Here is a 23,177-nt window from a genome sequence, read left to right on the forward strand (position 1 = left end):
AGAAAGACAAGGAGCGGAAGATAAAGGTGACAGCTAAAGATATACATTGGTGCGATAAAAAAGTTAAGTCGTCTTCTTCTAAGACACATTTCCTTTGGCACTGTGGCCCCAGCTGTGGAGCCAAGGCAGTCATTATGGGTGAAAAACTGTCCTGGTTCAGGGCCCTGACTTTATTGGAATTGCTCGTAAGTGTCACTACGTCACACTCGTCCCCCGAGGTGTATTACTCCATGGTGAAATAAGTGCTGGGTGATAAAAGAAAATGCTCTATAAGACATATCGATGCCAGAGGGAGCACGCAAATGCAGAAACGGCACTGCACAGCTGGACGGACAATATATTGGCAGAAATAAAATTGGCTTTGAGCAAGCTGGTGGAACACAGGTTTTCTGATCAGAGAATGTTTGAGCTTTATGAGCTTTACGGCCTAAACCAGGGAACTGAATAAGAGACAGTTCAATTAAATAAAAAAATACCAAATTATCTTAGTTCTGGTGCAGACTGAACACAGTATATACTGAAATACTCCAACAGGGTTTCCTGCGATATATTCATTGGTGCCACAAAACGGAATCAGTAGCGTAGAATTTACAACGCGAGTAATCTGATTACATCCGATTGCATTACAGTAGTCTTAAAACATAAAGCGCAACCGGTGTAGTCTGATTCTGTTAACGAATAAGTAGTACACTTTTCATTTCACTGGCTTCCGTTCATATGCAAGCTCAATCGAATTTCATTGCATTGTAAGTTCAAGTCTGGTGAATTAAAAAAATGCAAACTTTCAATCAACATTGCAGTAAATTGAAGTAGACTGTATATTTTTTTCACTTTGGATGTACTGAATTATGTGTCAAATTATGTTTTAAAAAAAGACACTGCAGAGTAATGCCGTCTCTGTAAAAATGTTGCGTGCTCAAAGTCTACTGTGACCACGGCATTGCTCTAATGAGCCTGTTTCTGTAAGTAAAAAAAATAAATAAATCAAGTGTGTTTTGCTTAAAATCTGCCAGTGGGGGTAAAATACTTGTTTTATTGGCAGATAATTTTACTTTTTTTAAGCAAAATGCACTTAATTTAGTTTTTTTTCTCTCTCCTGGAAACAAGACAAAATATGTTGTCATTTTGCTTATCTAGTAAATGCATCTTAATTTAAGAATTTTTAGACATTTTGACTAGAAACAAGACAAAATATTTTGTCATTTTGCTTATCTAGTAAATGCATCTTAATTTAAGAATTTTTAGACATTTTGACTAGAAACAAGACAAAAATACTAAGTAAGATAAGACTTTTTTGCAGTGCATATGACAAACGAGTTAATGCACATGATGAGCTTTTTCAGTAGGCTGTTTATAATAAATCAGTTAAATATGTTATCATGTTTTCTTTGTATAGTATTGTTTAAATTATAGGTAAGGCCAATTATTGCATTTACTTTTTGCTGCATCCAAACAAATCTGTCTGAAAATACCTGTTTGAACTGGTTTTGCAGTATTTATTTTAAATGTATTTATTATTGAAAGAGTTGTTCATAGTTTGTTGATGATACCTAATGCATTAGCTAATGTTAACAAACTGAACCTTATTGTAAAGTGCTAACAAGAACTAATTCTAGTATTCTGCTTTTAAGAGGGATTCTGTATTGTATTATAGGAAGAGTCAGAATTTGTCCCATGAGTTTTGTGAACATGGAACTTTCTTGGCAGTAATAAAACAGCCAAGTTTCTCCTCTGACAGGTTAAAGCGGACAAATGAGGAGATTCACAGCCCACCTGAAGCCCAGGAGAACGCCACCTGAGCAGGCATGCCAGCGGAGGCCCCTGCTAATTATCAGGCCCCTCTTCATGACTGACATCTGCCTCCTACCCCTCTATTAGGGCATCACCAGCGGCTTGAAGAAAACAAAACAAGGAGAAACCACACAACAACGAGGGCTTCCACTATGCTCTGTAAGCACAACATTGTGACTGTGAAGGCGGTATCAGTTTTTATTTTACACAATTATTGATGTATTTTTAGTGCATGAAATCTGTTGTGGGTTTATGGTGTGATAACTAAGGTCCATCTGATGATGGATGCGGTCTGGTTTATGATGAGAGGCTTTCTAATCAGCAAGATCAATGCACAAAGTAATTTATTCAGGGTCATAAGCTAATTGGCACCTGTTTAACCCTTTCTCAAAACATATGAATTTCCCAAATGTGTTTTTAGAGATGTTTTTATAATGAACTCTGTTAGAACATTCCGTTATTTTGCTATTTTAAGAAATACAAAATATTCTTAAAATGTTCCAGTTTTCTCTAGTAATAACAGAATATGAACTGAAAGCCCAGTTCAGCTGCAATTATTCCAGCATGGTGCCTAAACAGGTGATTAATAGGTGATTAATTCTCCATTTTCTGGCCTCCTGATGTGAGAAGTAATACTAATGTCGACTCTGGAGTCTGTAGGCATGGTGATGGTTCATCTGTCGAGCGGCTGCCCTTTGGTGACCTTGTCTGTCTGAGGCATCTGCGGCTCAGTGGAGCGTTTCTTGGCCGTCTCATGCTCTATCAGTCCCAGTGACGGAACACAGCACCCGACTGGACCCACATGGCCATAAGGGGTCAGCACTGGGGTCATTCAGCTCCTAGAGTCACCCTGGGTAATGCTGGATGCACTCATGATATGAAGACTCCCTGGATGTCCTTTCGATTGCCATTGTACACAAGGAAATGTTCAATCAAAAGGTAATGCAAAATATCCTTTGAAAACCAAAAAAGTAGTGCATGCTATTTTTAGTGCAAATTAAATAGCAGTACATGCTAATTGTTGTGCATTCTTGAAAGTATGCATTCTTGTAGTACTTAAAAATATTGTGTTTGCTAAAGGAAAGCAAGCTATTTGGCAACTAAATAGCAGTCCATACTGGTATGCACTAAATAGTAGTGTAAGTACATTCTAAATAGTAGTGCGTAATGGTTGTACTGCAAACTAAATAGTGGTATAATAATTGTTGTGCATTATTGAAAGTAGAATATACAGTATTCAATATACAGAGTTATAATTTACTCATAATTGATCCCTGAGGTAGCATATATAATGAAAATAATAATGGTACTAAAATCGATCCCTGGGGCACACCACATGTAAGTTGAGCCACCGAGGATGAATGCACACCTAAACTTACAGAAAAAAACTTCTATTTGACAGAAAAGATATGAACCATTTCAAAACTGTACCTGAAATACCAATCGAGCGTTCAAGCCGAGATAAAAAATCCTGTGATCCACAAAGTCAAAAGCTGAACTCAAATCTAACAGCACTAATGCCATGGTATCACCAGCGTCTGTGGTCATTAAAATAACACTGAAAACTTTTAAAAGAGCAGACTCAGTGCTCTGAAGGGTTTTATGATGCACTTTAGTGTTAATATAATCTAAGTTTATTTGGAAATAGTACATTCTAGCTACATGCTAAAAAGTAGTAGTTGTATTATTTGAAAACCAACTTAAAACAAAAACGCAACAGTGTGTATTTGAAAATGAAGTGCACACTAGCACACACTAAATTGCAGTAATACTAGTTGTTGTATAACCATGTTTAGTATCATAGAGATACTATTATCTACATTTTATTGTATTTTTATATTTTCTGTTTTCATTTCTATTTGAAGTTTTAATAATTTTGTATTTGTATATTTTTATATATATTTTTTAATATATATATATATAGTTTATAATACTTTAAAATTTTATTTTATTTTAATTTCTTATGTAATTTTAATTTAGTTTTACTTATTTTTTTATTTTATTGATTAAGTTTTTTATATTTGATTTTATTTCAGTTAACATTTATTTTATTTCAAGTAACACGATTATGGTTTTAGTTTTAGTTAACTCTGATAACCCTGTGTAACATATGCTAACAGTAGACGACATACTAGTTATATACAATACATGGTACATATTAGTACATACTAGTAGCAATGCATGCTACTAGGAAACAAGCACAAATGCTAGAGTGTGTATTCAAAATAGTGTATGCAGTACATGGATATTCTACTAAAGATGTGAATATATGTGCAGCTTCTTTTTAAGCTCCTAAATGGTTTGCAGTGCAGGGAACAGGAGTCATTCTGCCCTGCTGAAGACAGCCATCAGACACAACAGGGTGATGCTGCCTTCAGTTTCCATGGAAATCCATGTTAGTAGACCACATGCAACAAGGTTCAGTGGCTCAAAAAATCTCAAACGAACTGATGTAACAATCTACACACAATTAATTCTCACAATGCTTTGAACTATTTGCTTTGTAAATGAATGCCTTCTATTTCAGTTCAGATCCCCCTAGTTTACTATATACTTTTCTAAATTACTATTCTTGAGGCATACAGCTGTGTTTTGTCACTGTATACATTTGCTAAGCTGAATCTTGGTTGCATGCAGATGTTATTTTAATTGCTAATAATTGCAACTGCTATTTTTAGCAGTGTTCAGCTGATGAAATGCTGTGACTACACTATATATCTCCAAAACCAATTCATAAAGTAGCCATGCTTTCTTACAATATTAAATATTTTGCCCAGTAAACATATAAACCATAATTTCTTTACTGCAGTAGGCGACTTATATTTTATGTCACAGCTCAGGATAGTTACTGGTAAAGGGCTTGGGATGAGACTGAGATAAATGGAAATGTTATACTGTAGATTTCTCCACATTGTATTATAGACGTTGATGTGCTCAGTGTACTGTTGTGCAAATATGTCAAACTCTGACCCCTAGTGGTGGATTGTGATATAGGGGTTACTGTTTGGGAAGCTTAATATGAACACAAGAGGGATGATTCACTTTCACAGCTGTAGAATGTTGTGTAATGTAAAGCACTTGGACTGAATGGTTTGTGATCTGTAACATGGCCGTATGCTCTAAAAGACAAATCTTGAGACTATATTGCTTTTAGTGATTTTTGGTTTGTTTGATTTATTTTTTTATTATTTGAGGCAGTCGTGGCCTAATGGATAGAGAGTAGGACATGTAACCCAAAGGTTGCGGGTTCAAGTCTCAGGTCTGTCAGGAATTGTCGGTTGGGGGAGAGAATAATCAGCAACTCTCTCTTCACACTCAATACCTAACTGAGTATTATCATGCTATAGTGCATGCACTAAATATCATGCAATATTTTTGTGTGGTCAGACACTAATTAGAGTGACCAAAGGTTATGGTGACCAGATTTTAGAAATGGAAATCAGAGACGTTGAAGTCAAAATACCATTGAAATCCAATCTATCTATTAATTAATTATATATTTAAAAAAATGCACTTTTGTATGTTTCTGTTAAATAATAATAATTACTATTATAATATTATAATTAATAATGTTTATGTTTGCAAAATGATCCTAACTAGTTTTAATGCAATTCACCAATAATTAGCTGTGATAATTAGCTCACCGCTGTGAATTTTAAAAATAATAAACATTGCAAATAGCACACAGATCAAACCAGTATTACATTAATTATCAAAAAATGACATTACAAAAAAGCATTACAAAAATATTACAAAATAAATATGAACACATTTGTTACAAAGAAACTGTATTTAACAAATATTTTAGCATTGTCTAATATTGTATCTAATATTTTTTTTCACTAAATATACTGTAAAAATGATGTGATAAGTCATTTGTTTTTCAATTCTTTAACTCATCAAAGTAATTTAACTAATTTCAACATATTTTTTTAAATTTAACTACATTTTTTAAGTCAGTTTAATATAATTTAAGTTTAAATTACTTGTACAGCCAATTTTATTACAATTTAAGGCAGCGGCTGAGCTGAAGTTTTTAAGCTGAAAGAGATGGACATTTTTTATAGTGTTCAGTAATATAAAAACTTTAACTTACACTTTCAAAAATGGATCTGTATTAGCCCTAATTAGGCTTATTATTTTGAATTTTAGCTTCATTTTGAGATTATGCTTTCTGCAAATGTAACTGTTGTCACAAAATATGAAGGAAGCAAATTATTTTTGAATGTGACCATTTTGAATGTGAGCTAACATTATTGTCTGTCAAAAAGCATTGCTTTGAGGGGAGTGTGAAGATGTGTGTGTGTTGAAAATTAAATATGTTTAGAGTAGTATAACCACATACACAGTTCATTACAGTACTACTTTTATTATTGCTAGAATTTTCATTTTAGAAATCAAGTCACTTTATTGTCAGTCAACCTTCAGTGCTTGAGGTTTATCACTCCCATAATAAAATACCATGTGTTTAATGTGTATTTGCAGGTATCATAAGGGAAAAGGGAATTTTCTTTCATCTGATCCACATTTTTCTCAAAGCTACTCTCCACAGCAGCAGTGGATCGAGGGCAGATGTTTCTCTCAATAGCTTACATCCCTTTAGCATAATGATCATGTGCAGCTCCAGCTAAATATTTGATAGTCGGGCCAGTGCGTATACATGTGTGTGTTTGATGTTTGTTTGGTCCTGTCACACTGGGGCTGTTTGAGGTCAGATAAACGCTGTTCCTGATTCCACAGGAGGGAAAACACAACCCCCGGATGCTCCTCACGATAGGCCGGGAGATTGTTTGAAAAAGCCCCAGTTCAGATAAACACCCTGAATATGAGTTTTCAAAAAAAAAAAGCATGTCAAAACACAGCAACAAGTTCTCGCTTCTGTCTCCTATCAAGAAAAACATGTTCTTTCTGCCCCGGGAACGGGTGCTCTCATCCGTGTTAAACAGTCGACTCCCTCCTGAGAGCTGGGGTGAAGACAGAAACTGAGCGAGTATCCCGAAGGCCAACTGCTCGCTCGCGTCCCGCAGAGAGCAGCGATGCCATCCACGACTGCCGCAGCTTTCTCTGATCACTTGAGCAGAATGCAATGGATCTCGCTAACCGTAACCCATTTTTCAGCGGTACTTCTGAGCTAAATAATACCGCTGGGTGACATTTTCTTGGCCAAACGCTCTCCTCGGGTGTTTGATATAGGCTACATATAGACTCGCTGCTGCTGTTCAGGCGTTTCACCCACTACAGGCTGTTTAGTATTTGGCAAGAGATTTGTAATGTCACACGCATTAGAAGTGGATTCATCAAGACCTCCTACATGCTGGGAGATCACGGACATTACAGATGTAGTACTTAGAAGTAATAACCCCTGAAGTGAAAATGTTCAAATTGGGCCCAAAGTGTCAATATTTTGTGTGGCCACCATTATTTTCCAGCACTGCCTAAACCCTCTTGGGCATGGAGTTCACCAGAGCTTCACAGATTGCCACTGGAGTCCTCTTCCACTCCTCCATGACGACATCACGGAGCTGCTGGATGTTAGAGACCTTGCGCTCCTCCACCTTCCGTTTGAGGATGCCCCACAGATGCTCAATAGGGTTTCGGTCTGGAGACATGCTTGGCCAGTCCATCACCTTTACCCTCAGCTTCTTTAGCAAGGCAGTGGTCGTCTTGGAGATGTGTTTGGGGTCGTTATCATGTTAGAATACTGCACTGCGGCCCAGTCTCTGCTTCAGTATGTCACAGTACATGTTGGCATTCATGGTTTCCTCAATGAACTGTAGCTCCCCAGTGCCGGCAGCACTCATGCAGCCCCAGACCATGACACTCCCATCACCATGCTTGACTGTAGGCAAGACACACTTGTCTTTGTACTCCTCACCTGGTTGCCGCCACACACGCTTGACACCATCTGAACTAAATAAATTTATCTTGGTCTCATCAGACCACAGGACATGGTTCCAGTAATCCATGTCCTTAGTCTGCTTGTCTTCAGCAAACTGTTTGCGGGCTTTCTTGTGCATCATCTTTAGAAGAGGCTTCCTTCTGGGACGACAGCCATGCAGACCAATTTGATGCAGTGTGCGGCGTATGGTCTGAGCACTGACAGGCTGAACCCCCACCCCTTCAACCTCTGCAGCAATGCTGGCAGCACTCATACGTCTATTTCCCAAACACAACCTCTGGATATGGCGCTGAGCACGTGCACTCAACTTCTTTGGTCGACCATGGCGAGGCCTGTTCTGAGTGGAACCTGTCCTGTTAAACCGCTGCATGGTCTTGGCCACCGTGCTGCAGCTCAGTTTCAGAGTCTTGGCAATCTTCTTATAGCCTACGCCAGGGGTCGGCAAGTAAGTTTGGCATTGGGCCCAAAAACAAATTCACCACTAGATGGCGGGCCAGAACATAGTCAACGGATAATTTAAGATATTAATTGATGAAAAATGCAATCAGAATTGCCTGTGACTGACTGTTACAATGTATTTTGTAACTGGTAGTGAGCTGTTACTCTGTGTAAAATCCTGCAACAGTCATTAACAAAAAGCCACATTTGTGTAGCGGTGTCCGATCAGAGTATGTGAGCAGAGTGGAGCGCTCACTGATATCAGAAACACCGCTCCGCATCTAAAGTATTTCAGTTTGTTTGAAATATCACAGTTCTATGGAAGCCCGTTTCCGCCACTGAATAAAAAAAAAGTGATTTTTTTTTTTATCTCACAATTCTGACTTTTTTTTTTTTTACACAGAATTGTGAGATATAAATTCGCAATGGCGAGTTAGAAAGTCAGAATTGCGAGTTAAAGTCCAGTTTTGAGGGGGGAAAAAGACTGATATGTTCTCAGAACTGCGAATTTATATCTCAGAATTATGACTTTTTAACTCGCAATTGCGAGTTTATATCACGCAATTCTGAGAAAAAAAAAAGTCAGCTGTCAGCTGAAAATATTCAGAAGCAACAAATTCCTTGAGAAAACTTCTCGTTCATGTCCACTGCAGTAATCATAACCTTCACATTCTTTCTGATTTGAGTGATCCTTTTCTATCTAGCTAGCTAAATGTTTAACATGTGAATTCTTGCTAAATATGCAGTTATATTACGGGTTGTTGACATGAATTGTACTCGTGATGGAGCGGTGATGGAGCGCTCTTGGAGCGAGTGAAAACCACGATGCTCCGACTTTTAAAAAATCCGCTTCTCGCTCCATTCAGAATCACACCACTCCACTTGCGCTCCGCTCACATACTCTGATTGTGAGTAACTGTTGCTGTCATGACAGATCTATTTCAGAAACAGCCGCTATCAAAATAATCTGGCTACGGGTGCGGGCCAGATATTATTGCTGGCAGGCCACTTTTGGCCCGCGGGCCGCCTGTTGCCAACCACTGGCCTACGCCATCTTTATGTAGAGCAACAATTATTTTTTTCAGATCCTCAGAGTTCTTTGCCATGAGGTGCCATGTTGAACTTCCAGTGACCAGTATGAGAGAGTGAGATCGATAACACCAAATTTAACACACCTGCTCCCCATTCACACCTGAGACCTTGTCACACTAACGAGTCACATGACACCGGGGAGAGAAAATGCTAATTGGGACCAATTTGGACATTTTCAATTAGGGGTGTACTCACTTTTGTGGCCAGCGGTTTAGACATTAATGGCTGTGTGCTGAGATATGTTGAGGGAACAGCAAATCTACACTGTTATACAAGCTGTACACTCACTACTTTACATTGTAGCAAAGTGTCATTTCTTCAGTGTTGTCACATGAGAAGATATAATAAAATATTTACAAAAATGTGAGGGGTGTACTCACTTCTGTGAGATACTGTACATATTAGTATAAAAGTTGTATTCTTTGAAGACCAACTTAAAACAAAAATGCTAAATTTGAAAATGTAGTACACTCCATATGTGGCGCACACTAAGCAGTTATACTAGTTATTGAAAGGGTTTAATTTTTTATCATTCAGATATTATTGTACTTTTTATTGATATTTTGAATGTTTTTATTTTTAGATTTTTTTCATTTAAAATTTTATGCTTTAGAAATGTTGTGTTTGTCATTTTTGAAATATTTTTATATAGTTTTTTAATTAATTTTCATTTTAGTTTGTCATTTTTAGAACTGATTTTTTAACCTTTCAAGTTTTAGTAATTTTGTTGTTTTTGTCTTTTTTTCTTTATAGTCTTTTTTTTTTTGTCATTTTTAGAACCATTGCTTTTTTAATCATTCAAATACTATTATAGTTTTTATTGATATTTTGAATTAGTTTTTATTTTTAGATTTTGTTTTCATTTTAAATTTAAAGTTTTTGTAATTTTGTTTTGTTTTTGCGGTTTTTTTATATTTCTATATAGTTTTTTGTTGAGTTTTATTTTTGTTTTAGTCATTTTTTAGTTCATTTTTTTATTTTGTGTCAGTATGTCAAGTTAAACTAAGTGAAAATGAGAAATGTTTGGCAACCAACTGAAATAAATAAGTTAAGATTTTATATCAGTAGCAGTGTTGTTTTAGTATCATTGAGATACTATTATAATTTGTATTAATATTTGTTTGTGTTTTTTGTTATTGTCATTTTAATTTTAATTTTAGTTTAAGGTTCATAATTACAGTATGTTGTGTGTTTTTGTCATGTTTTAAAATGTGTCCATTTAGTTTTTATTAAATTTCAGTTTTATTAATTTTAGTATTTCACAAACTAAATGGAAAATGAGAAATATTGCCTTTTTCATATTTTATTTCAGTTAATGTTTATTTTATTTCAAGTAATGATTTTTTTATGGTTTTAGTTATAGTTTTAGTTAACTGTACTGTTAAGTAATAGTAGTCAACCGTTTTTACTTACAGTAGAAATTACTAGCAAATTTCACAAATAATTACAAAGAAACCGCAAGTAACACAGTGAGTTAAATGTGAAATATTATTTTCCTCTAAAATGCACTCCAGTAATCTTTGTTTTACTTGCAATTTTGAAAAAATACAAAACATCTTTTTCTACTGTACAGATACTGCTGGGTGGCATTTCCTTGGCTGAAGACCAACCTCGGGTGTTTAATATGCAAGCCTATAGACTCGCTGCTGCTGTTCGGGTGTTTCACCCGCTATGATTTACAGCCTGTTCAGGATTTTGCAAGTGATTTGTAACGGCACACGCGTTAGAAGTGGATTTATCTAGACCTCCTGCATGCTGACATTTTGGAGCATGAAAACCCTCCCGTCCCATCCACGTCTAAACCCGCTCGCTTACAAGTGATTAGTGACTTCATTACCCATGAGCCACTCCATCACTCTGGATAGGCCTGTTTTGGGCAAGTGGATGCCAGCGGTGATGGACGGGGTGTGACGTCAGCCTCGTTGCTAATGGGGTGGGCATTTGAGAGCAATTTCCCCGATCTGCGTAGGGTCGCAGGGGAATCACTTAATGGGAAATCGTTATGCAAATCCAATGTAATTAAAACGGGAACCACATGACTCAGAATCTAGAGAGTGTGTGTGTGTGTTTCGTGGGTGTTAATTTACATCATTAAGCAGGCAAATTAGCAGTAGCCGGAATGAGCAGCTGATTATTTTAGGTTCATGTCTGATAATGTGTGGGTGAGGTAAAAAAGGGCCATAACAATTTCAGGACGTTCAAGCTGAACATTATTCGTGAAATATACTTGGCAGTGAAAGGGCCCTTATTTTGGAGTCACTTAAAAGAGAATTATTTCATGCATTAATGATAGTTTGGATGGGTTATCATGCTGTTGGTTAAGAAGCCATGCACAAAATTATCATAATGAGGGGGGCAATCCCAGAGTGGGCTTGTATTGACATTATTACCCAAACCAAGAGTAAGAAATCCCTTTAATGCACCGTAATAACATTTCTTGGAGCACAATATTGTTTCTGCTGCAGATCCGTTTGTTGCTGAGGTTTTCTGTTGTTTTGTAAATGAAAAACACGACGGGTATTGTGTTCATCCAGGAAAACGCATATAAAAGAGCTGATAAATTAATGTAAACAGATCTCGGGTTTGTATATTCTCATAGGAAAGAAACATCGCAAATGAGATCTTCTAATTGTTTCTTCTTGACATCAGTGAGATGGAGAGCAAATGTACTTTCGTTCAAGTCCAATGCTTTTGTTTTCTCGAGGAAAGTTAGTAATTTCGCATTTGTCTCCTCTAAAGTTCCAGACAGGTTCTTAATGATGTTTGCCGGATTTGCATATTTATGACCGAAGTATCAAAATGCTCACCAAGGTTGTATTTATTTGATTAAAAATGCAGTAAAACAGCGATATTGTGAAATATTATTGCAATTTAAAAATAGCTCTTTTCTATTTTAATTTATTGCTGTGATGCAAAGTTGAATTTTCAGCATCATTACTCCATTCTTCAGTGTCACATGATCCTTCAGAAACAGAAATATGTTTTGTAGAGACCATGATGCATTTTATTCGGGATTCTTGAAACTAGTTAAAGAACAGCATTTCTTTGAAATAGAAATGATTTTTAACAGTTTGTTAATGTATTTACTGTCACTTTTGATCAATTTAATGCATCCCTGAATAAAATCATTAACTTTTTTCAAAAAAGAAAAAAAAATCTTACTGACCCGTAACAGTAATGAATGTGAAACACATATGAGAACTCAATATAAGTGTCAGTCCTCTGTCGTGTGTGTCATGTGTTCCCGCCTCATGTTTCCATATTTGGTTTGTTTCCTGTCCTTGTTAAGCTACTTTTGCAAATCTTAACTCAAAAATTATGTTAACAGACTCTGAGTCAGACAGTTTTCCTCTGGATTTGTTTAGATAGAAGATCATCCTATATAAAACAGTAGAACTGATGAGCAAATGACTGTAAATGTGCATTTCTAGCAGGAACTCAGAACAGAATACCGCCTAGAAATTCCATAGCAAACACACAGAAGATCATAGCTACCATCCAGACCACTATAACAACCACCCATTTGCTACTGTACAACTACAACTTAACTAGCAATTCTGTAGCAACCACTAGGGTCCTGTTTACACCTGGTTTTAAAATATGTTTTTGTCGATCTGATCCCGAGTGGATGACTCTAAATACAAGTGTAAACGGGATCTAAAATGTTTTTTTACCCACTTTCAACCATTTCCAGAGGTAGTTGAAAACGCATTTGATTGGATTGTTTTCACAGTGTAGACTCTCATTTGGTTGAATGCATTTAAACATCCACTAAAGACCACCTGTTGTTGAAGCGTGCTAGCCAGACGGGATTTAAAGTTTGTCGTAATTTTGGTTTGAAACGAAAATTGAATACTTGTAATCCGATCGACTAAAACTGTTATATGGTAGGAGGCGCTATTACAGATCTTCTGGAAAAAGTATTGAATCCCTGGATTAAAACATGGCAAAGAAGAAGCAGAAATAAGCATGAAATAACGCGATCATTTTTGCGAGCTTTGGAGGTGTTGGTGGATGTGATCGATTCTGAATCTGATCCAGATGTAGATGTAATTTTCTCAGACTTTTGTTCAGAATGTTGCTTTTTTATGAAACTCACCCACATTCCAGTGTTGATAAAAAAAAAGATGGTTTTTGTGTTGATAGAATAAAATGTTTTGTTGTTGTTTAAATATAGAGACTGTGTTCTTTCATTTGACCCATTGCATGTTCAGATTCATACAACAAAATATTCTTGGGGCCATAAAAATAATTGTGAAAATGATCAAAAATGCTGACAGTGGCTGGCAACTTTAAAACAACACTGGCTGGGAAAGAGTTCAAACCAGGTATAAACAAGGCCTCAGAACACCCCAGAATCAGGCCAAACTAACCTTGAATGTCCATCCAAGGCTTTGACAAGCCAACATTCAAACTTTGTCTTGACACGTTCTTGTTTTGTAGATTATGAGCTTGATTCTTGCATTTTTTGAACCCTCAATCTTTCAGTTACCAGCTTAGGTCATTAACCAGTATTATCCTCGAGAGTTTGAGGGCTGGGGTCATGTTATCAGCGATGACAGTGAAGAGCGTGATAACGCTGAGTGAAAACCAGTCCTCCTAAAAATAAACGCCATCAGAGGCGCGTGCTGCGGTGCACATGTATTCACTACACCGCAGCACAGACAAAAGCGCATGAGCAATGCGTCATGGGACACATCACTCCATCTCTCAGTGCCTGTCAACAGCTGCTGCTCTAATACTCCAGATTCCACCAAAGGTGTATGTCTTTCCACCGTCCCCTCTTTATGTACGCAAAAGCCAAACCAGGTTTGCCACGTCGCCTGTTGCTGAATCATAAAACCCTTTTCAATGCATTACGGGGTCATGTGTTTATCGATCTGAGGCTTTTAGACCAAAAGTTGCCCTCTTGGCCCTGATAAATGAGATAAATGTTCTAGCCGTGCCTCTTTCTCCCTGTTTTTATGACTTAAATGCTGTGAGCCATTTTCACATTCTTCCCACCTGTAATTAATGCTGCGCTCGACTGAATACTAGGACTCTCGTTTGAAATTCAGGCCTCCGAGCATTGGTGAATTATAGCGTGAGACCATAAAATGCTCAATTAAACAATTATATGCATTTATATCTGACCGTAGGACACCCGGAGCCTTTGTTGTCTTTGGGGTGGCCGTGGGAATCTTAATCACCTGAATATATGAATTCTAATGCGTGGGAATTTGTCTATGGCGTTTTCTGTGCTAGATCAGCCATTAATGTGGTGTTTGTCCAATTCCAGAACAATGGTGTGCCAAAAGCTGGCATTCATGGGAGGCGCTGTGCTCAGAGTTATTTTTGTTGGCCATTCACATGTGAGAGGTGAGGCACGGATCAATCTTTGAAAATCACACTACGCCGTCTCTCTGTACCATCACTCCTCTTTTCACACTCCTGGTCTGCTCTTCAAAGGTAAGAGCCTTGTATCGATGCTTTTTTTATCATGTCTTAAAGTCTGCCGTGGAAATCAAAGGTCCACTTCAGAGGTCTTTTAAGTTAAAGAGCAGAGAGCGGTTGAAGAGGCTTTTGATTTGAGCAAATGGAAGGGTTGTTCACTTCCTTTTCTTGAGTTTTTGTTTACTTTTGCATGTTTTCGGCATGATTAATGACACTAGGACATGCAGACTAATAGTGTGGGATATCGTGAGGTGAATGACAGGACATGACTGGAACCACATTCTGGATGGACTTGGTTGGTTGTAACTGTATATTGTGTGAGATGCTGCCAGTGTATCGTCTCATCTGTCTGTCAGAGATGACCAGGCGTTGTGGCTTTACACCATCATAAACATGCTTATTTACTTAAGGCAAAATGTAAATTTATTTATGCATTTATCTATATAAAAATATATTTTCCCCCTATTTGTAAATTGTATATGTATATGTTGTGTATGTAAAGCGCTTTGAGATGCTACTTTTAAAGGCGCTATATAAAATAAAGTTTATTATTATATTATTATTATTATTTATTTATTTATTTATTTAACATAAAATGTATTTATTTAAAAAAAATGGATCTAATTTATTTATAAATTAAATGATACATTATTAATTCAAATAAAAATTTTGGTGACTGACCATAGTGGTGGCTAATTACACGTATTTACTTAACTCAGTGGCCATTAAATAATAAATAAATAAATATTGTTAAGCAAAATGTAAATTTACGTATTCAGCAATTTTTTTATTTATTATTATTTCTTTATTTTCCAATTATTTAATTTATTTTAATGCAAGAAATATTGGCTTTCTAAATAAAAAGTGAAGGTAGTAAAATTAAATCTGTGGTGACTGCTGAGACTGACCATAGTGGTGGCTAATTACATTTCACATTTGTTTGAAATTAATTTTTAAGTCAAATTAACAGGAACATAATTTGAATTGTAAACCAAATAAGTATTGTTGGAGGGAAAATTTAAGTCAGGGCAAATTTCCCATTTTTAGTTCAAAATTAAATTCTAAGGAGGAAAAATATGACTTTTTTTCCCCTTGGAAATTCAACACTAAAGTACTGTTCACTCCTGTGTATTGTCATACATAAGTCCTGAAGAATGTCAGACATGAATGTCAGGTCAATGGCTCGACTGTTTCTTGCCAACGTCATGCCAGTTATATCAAGGACGTTAACATTAGCAGGACCAAAGCCAAAAGAGTGTTAGTCATTTACAGCCAATATTCCCCTCAGATTATATATTTTAGATAACATTATTTCACTTTGACAGTGAAATCCAGATTCGCTGGCTGCTTCTTCATTGTCTTGCATCTGATTCATTCCATGCACTTTGTAAGTTGCACCAGATTTATCCTCACTAGATCATAGTTTTCAGACATTGTGGCATCAGTATCTCTCATCACAGGGTTGAATTCACATTAAAACACAGTCTACACTTCCTATCCACATGCTTTCTGCCTCTAAATTCATTCCTCAGCACCATTTTCCCAGAGGAACCCCATTAACCCCTGCTCACAGCGTTCAGTGACACCGTCAAGGTCACTGTATTCTCCACGGGGCCAAAATGTCGAGACCCCGATCTCTTTGAACCGCAAGCCGTAATGAATGTATCTTTGAAGACGCTGAGAAAAATGGCTGATGCACACAGAGAGATGGTTTGTTATATTGGCGGAGTAAAGGTCACGGTTCTCCCATGTTTGAGTCGTGGCGATGACCGGTATTAAAGCTAAACCCAATGTCCGGTACAGTGCCGTGAACCGTCTGCATACTGTAATTGCTTTAGTGGATCTGTAGCTTTTGATGTCAAAGGACAGCGGGTTTCTTTAATGCATTTAAACGCGCTTTTTAGGAGCAGCCCTTGACTGTGGCGTCACTCTTAATCCGTGACAGTTGTTTGGCATTTGACTAGTGATGCCTGACATGTGCAGATATGAATGATGAAGTGCTGAATAGTGACCGCAATTATTTTGGCTTTCTTTCAGGTCACATAGTGTATTGCAGTCATGTCTGAAGGGTGAGTGTTATCTTTATTAGACTACTGACCTTCTCAATGTCATACTCATCCAAAACCTCTTATTTACACAAGGGTATGATTATAAACTGTGAGTCGGGGTTATTATAGTTAACTAAAACCAAATAGAAAACTGAAAAAAAAAAAAAATTCTTACTTGTAATTTACATGTAACTTTCATTTGAACTTAGTTTAACAGGATGAACTAAAATAAAAAATAATAACTGCATAGACACAGAAGATAACTGACGCAACACAACAAAAATTACTATTTTAACTCAAATTAAAATGGAAAATATAAAAATATAAAACATAAAAATATATTAACTGAAGCTAAATATTAATAAAAATTTGAATGGAAGTTTCGAGCTTTTCTTTTGCAAAATGTTTTTCAACTAATAACCATGTGGGTTATTTTCTTTTCCCAGATTTGAAGTCTTTCCAGTTATAGACTTTCTAGTCTTAAATAATATCAATAATACACATTTCTGAAATATTACAACCCTATTTATTTATTTACTTACTATGAAGTACTATTTGTTGCTTATGTAATTTCTAAAAAATATTAATAAATAATAATACAGACTTATGATGAATTATTAGTTGGTTCTTTGAAAATAATACTATGTAGCCACTGAATAAATCTGTCTCTTTTAAGCTAATAAATAATATCAATAATACACATTTTTGAAATATTACAACCCTGTTTATTTATTTACTTACTATGAAGTACTATTTGTTGCTTATGTAATTTCTAAAAAAAAAAAAAAAAAAAAAAATGTATAAAATAATAAATAATAATTCACCAAATTATGATTAATTATTAGTTGGTTCTTTGAAAATAATACTATATAGCTGCTGAACATTTAGAACACCATAGCAACTACATAATATAGTCCTGGCAACATCTAGAGTTAATATTAAGCAATACATTTTCTGTAAAATATATAAAATGTTCTTTTGTTTGTTTGTTTTTTACATGCAATGATGTCTTTACAGACCGGTAAGTGTATTCTCAACACACTTGTCATGAGAGTTTTGTCTCGCTGTGTTCCTAATTGTTTCCCTTTTAATATTTTCCATGCTGATTAGCAATAATTGAAAGTAGCAGTGCTTGTGGTGGCATCTCTATATTAAAGTCCAGTGAAGGCTTGAATGACCCTAATCCAGCTCTAAATGGTTTTTAGTTGCTCAGTAATTCTGTAAGGACACTGAACAGCATGTTAAAAACTAATCTGCACTGTACGTTTGCTCTGCTCCGCTTTAAACTACACTGAGCTACTGAGCCCTCAATTTGGAGATTCTAACATTAATCAGGTCAGGCAGTCAATGCATGCACCACGGCGTGTGTAGATTAGACCCGATTAGACCAGAGCCGCAGACTATAATGAGTCCGGTTTAACTCTCACTCTTCTTGCAGAAAAAGGCCAAATCCAAGTACCCAGCAACACGCAGACTTCTGCTGAAGGTGGGTCAGAAACAAAGCTGAACATTTACAGTATGATGACGTGTGTATGTGTGTGTGTGTGTGTGTGTGTGTCCATACAACCTTTTACTTGGATGGAACTGGTTTTATGAGTGTTTTTGTGCCTTCACCTGATTTGTATTAGTGAATGGGGTTCTAAAGTAACACTGAAATCATGTGCAAATGTTCAGCACTGTCAGTGGACACAAGTGAAGAATTATATACACCTCTCTCACCTTTCCCTCGGCTGACCCTCAGAGCAAACTGCTGAAAAAGGCTGAAAGCTTGCTGGTGAAAGAAAAAGAGCAGAAAGAAGTGGAGAGAGAAAACACCCTGAGGGAGAGAGCGCCGCCCCTCAATCTCTCAGGCCTGTCGGTCCAAGAACTGCAGGTGCAACACTTTACCGTGGCAGATATTTACATTGAGAGCTGTTACAGTGGCCAGATGGCTGCGTCCCAAAACATCTCTCAACATATCATAAGCACTTGTGTTCATGGTGTTTGCATTAGTGATTTGAGTTGATGTAGCATCATCGGTCTTTGCAGGAGCTTTGTAGAGATTTGCACCACAAGATTGACATTGTGGATGAAGTGCGGTATGACCTCAATATAAAGGTCGCCAGAAATGATGCAGAGGTATGTAAATGAAAAATGAGGTATGAAAAAAATGATATACCATTTCCTTTTACCAGATTTGAAATCTGTCCAGTTTTAGACTTTTTAGTATTTCTTAAACTCATAAATAATATCAATAATACACAGTTCTGAAGTATTACCTTTTATTTATTCTTTCATTTATTGGTTGGTAGGTATGATTTTTGATATGTTTTAGAAAAAAGTCTGTCACCAAGGCTGCATTTATTTGATCAAAAATACAGTAAAAACAGCAATATTGTGAAATATTATTACAGTTTAAAAGAGCTGTTTTCTAGTTGAATATATTATAAAATGTCATTTATTTCTGTGATGCGAAGCTGAATTTTCAGCATCATTTCTCCAGTCTTCAGTGTCACATGATCCTTCAGAAATCATTCTAATATGATGATTTGCTTCTCAAGAAACTTTTCTTATAATCAGTTTTGAAAACATTTAAGATTTTGTGAAAAACATGATGAATATAAAGCTCAAAAGAATAGCATTTCTTTGAAATAGAAATATTTTGTAACTTTATAAATGTCTTTACTATGACTTTTGGTCAATTTAATGTGTCCTGAATAAAAGTATTAATTTCTTTAAAAAAAAAAAACTCATCCCAAACCTTTAAAAAGTACTATATTCCTCAGAAAATATCAAATACTTTTAAGTACTTTTCTTGATACAGCCACTTCAAAGATTTATTAACTAAAGCCTGATATATTTGTTCGTTACCAGATTCTCTCATTAACCCAGAAGATCTATGAACTGAAAGGAAAAATGAAGCGGCCAAACTTGAGAAGGGTGAAGAAGTCGGCGGATGCCATGCTGGGATCGCTCTCAGACACCAGAGTCATGAAAGCTGACTTCAAAGCCAACCTCAAAACAGTTAAAAAGGAAGAAGAAAAGGTAACACTCTAGCTCACGCTATAACAAGTGTACCCGAGACACCAGGAGCCCGTCTGGCTGCTAGTACAGGCTGTGCTTTCGGCTCATTTGCTCAGATGTGCTGTGTCTGAAGAGACGGGTTATTTTAGAAATCAAGTGATTTCTTTAAAGGCCCGGTGGTGATGAAATGTTGGCATTTAACCCGCCCCGTCTGTCTGTCTGATGTGTGTTGCCACGGTCCGCCGCAGCCGTGCAACCATTTGAGTTGCTCTCATCTCTGTCTTTCTGTCTCACTGAAGCATTTTCTCTCCATCAGAAGGAAGAGGTCACAGACTGGAGGAAAAACGTGGAGGCGATGTCAGGCATGGAGGGAAGGAAGAAGCTTTTCGATGCCGGACAGTAGACGCTGGCGAGAAAAGAGGTTACAAATGATAAAGAGGCATTGGGATACAAAGCTCATGTTGTTTGTTTGAATTTTAATCACCTTCAACATTTTATGGTAAATTATTCATTTATTCTGTCAACCAGCTATGGCTTCCATGCAACATTAAAGGAATAGTTCAGCCAAAATATTTAGAAAATTTACTCCAATCTGTAGTTTGTTTCTTTAGCAGAACATATTTGGAGAAATGTAGCATTCCATCACTTGCTCACCAATGGATCCTCTGCAGTGAATGGGTGCCGTCAGAATGGGAGTCCACACAGCTGATAAAAACATCACTATGATTCACACCACTCCAGTCCATCAGTTAATGTCTTAAGTTGTTTTAACTTTAAACCATCACTTAAGGCCAAAATATGAGTGCATTATCCACAATAATGCTTCCTTCAGTGAAAAAATCCATCTTCTGTTCTCCTCTCACATCAAAATCCACTAACATATTTGTTTAGAACTGATTTGGACTGGTTGCGCTTGGTTGTGCATGTGCATATTTCTCTCCTGATTCAGATACTTTTTCAGTGGAGAAAGCAATATTATGGATAGAGGACTCCTATTTTAGCCGGAAGCAACCGTTTGAAGTTAAAAACCTCTTAATTATGGATTTGATTCTTACAAATGGACAGTTTTTACTTCACCAGCTGTTAAATAATGAACTGGAGTGGTGTGAATTACTTGTGGATTATTGTGATGTTTTTATCAGCTGTTTGAACTCTCATTCTGACGGCACCCATTCACTGCAGAGGATCCACTGGTGAGCAAGCGATGCAATTCTGAATTTCTCCAAATCTATTCCAATGAAGAAACAAACTCATCTACATCTTGGATGGCCTGAGGGTGAGTACATTTTTAGCACATTTTTTTATTTTTGGGTGAACTATTCCTATAAACAGCGATTTGCTGTTCAAAAATTTAAATTGTTTTGAATTATTATTCTCACTATAGCTGCATTTATTTGATCAAAAATACAGTAAAAACAGCCATATTGTGAAATATTACAATTTAAAATAACTGTTTTCTATTTGAATATATTTTATAATGATAAAGGGGCATCTTGATACAAAGCTCATGTTGTTTATTTGAATTTGAATCACCTTGAACATTATTTTATGGTAAATTATTCATTTATTTTGTCAGCCAGCTGTGGCTTGCACGCGATATTAAATTGTGATTTGCTGCGATTAAAATGTGCGAGCGCCGTGCTGTCCGTAGAGAGGGATTAGATAATAGAACAAACTCATATTCACATCATATCATATCAACTGTGTAAATATTTGCTTCGTATTCAGTGTTGATTGAAACCAATAAAGCTACTGTTTACCCTCGGGTGAAGAGCTTGATTATTGTATTACCTGTTTGAAGTTTACAAACAGAAAATAGTTTAATTTTTAATAAAAGTTTATTGAGTGAATTGGGACGTTGGAGTCCTTCATTAAAAGATCAAATATTTGATTAAAACACCCTGTAATGTTAACGCCACAGGAACTGTTTTAGGTGTTGGCCTACAGATGGCGCTCTGCATTGATGCTACATCGACTGAACTGGCATTAAATCAACACCAGGGGGCGACACTAAGTCACAGATTTCTCAGCAGGCCTCAAATGGAGCCTTACATCAGCAGCACAATCACAAGAATACCATTGTATAAAAAGATACAAGTCAAGTGTTATAGTTTTTGTGTGAAATAAAACGTTTTGTGCGTGGACAGATGTAGTGGTGTTTAGAGAAGGAAGTACAGGGAGGTGAAGGGAAGGAATTTGGGTGGAACTGTATCCTCTATTACCACACAGATGGCAAGCCAGCACAGATATATCATCAGTCATCGAGACCTGAGTCAGCACAGAAAAAGCTTTAAGGTCATAACAGCCTCTTTAAATCAGCAGAGGAAAGTAAATCTGTGAATTCAGCTGAACTAGACCAGTGAATCAATACCTGTGGATTCGAGCTTTAGGATATGTGTATGTTTTGTATATGTGGATATGAGTACTTAACATGAAGTATTACTTCACATAGAACTAATTTAAACGTTTTTTAAATAATTATTTATTTTATAACACATTTTATGACCTCGCATTAATTGATAGGCTAAATGGAATATTTCCACACTGCATTTTTTGCTTTGTATCAAGTAATCGCTCAAAAACTGCTAGTAAATTTCACAAATAATTATGAAGAAATGACACTGAATTTAAGTTAAAATACTGTACTTTTCTTGTAAAATGTACTTTAATAATTTAGTTTTCTTTTTTGCTTTTCTTGTTTACAAATTCAAAAAATCATTTTATTTGTCAAATAATTAAAAATAAATAATAATAATTTGCACTTTCTCTTTTACATGCATTTATATTTGAACCGAATTTATTAAATTTTTTTATGTGTACAGATATGTTGTGTGGCAAGTACCCACATGCTGCAAGTTTTCTATTTGTCCAGACATAAAAAAGAAAAAAGCACCATCTAAATGTTTTTCAAGTAGATCAAAGTTATTTTGAAACCTTTGTGCATAATCTTAAAGCATGCAGTATCTTTTTACTATCCTATTAATGCAGGTTTCTCATTTTTATGATTAGCAGATGGATTTGGTTTAGATTGGATACAGATGCCGTCTCTTTGGCAATGTTAGACGCACATTGTTCCTCCTCCCTGGAAAACAACTTCCAAAGGTTCATTGTATCCTGCCGCACTCTTTTTAATGCCAGGAAGGTTTAGGATCAATGTGAGAGAAGTTCAGAGATCAAGGAGAATTATCAGATTGTTCTGTAACGTCCTCAGTTCACCGAGTTGATAACCGAGATGCCGCATACTTCATCTTCTGTATATTAAAATCAACAGGTCATACCTTTTACAGTTCATTATTTATAGCAGAAAATGTAAAAAAATGTCTCACTTGGTAAGTTACTGCAGTTTAAATCTTCAGTATCCACAATCACGAGGCCATTGGAGATGAACAGTCATGTGAAATCACATTCTGAAAGATAGCACCCTGGGGTTCACCTACAATTCTCTGTGATGTTAAACTCTCGATGCTTCACAT

General features: G+C 36.2%; 1 protein-coding gene across 1 annotated transcript in view; it reads left to right on the forward strand.

Annotated features, from left to right (window-relative positions):
• LOC306861882 (troponin I, slow skeletal muscle-like) overlaps nt 1-21,552 on the forward strand; it is a gene marked incomplete at its 5' end in the record, with an annotated part of 50,798 nt that extends 29,246 nt beyond the window's left edge. Inside the window, 5 exons of the mRNA XM_079404368.1 lie at nt 18,140-18,187; nt 18,443-18,574; nt 18,730-18,819; nt 19,555-19,725; nt 20,021-21,552. Of these exons, the coding sequence (XP_079260494.1) occupies nt 18,140-18,187; nt 18,443-18,574; nt 18,730-18,819; nt 19,555-19,725; nt 20,021-20,107 (528 nt within the window). The 3' untranslated portion in view covers nt 20,108-21,552. The remainder of the gene's footprint in view (nt 1-18,139; nt 18,188-18,442; nt 18,575-18,729; nt 18,820-19,554; nt 19,726-20,020) is intronic.
• Nucleotides 21,553-23,177: the final 1,625 nt, after the last annotated feature.

The sequence above is a fragment of the Barbus barbus genome (assembly GCF_936440315.1).
Source record: "Barbus barbus genome assembly, chromosome: 42".
NCBI lineage: Eukaryota > Metazoa > Chordata > Actinopteri > Cypriniformes > Cyprinidae > Barbus > Barbus barbus.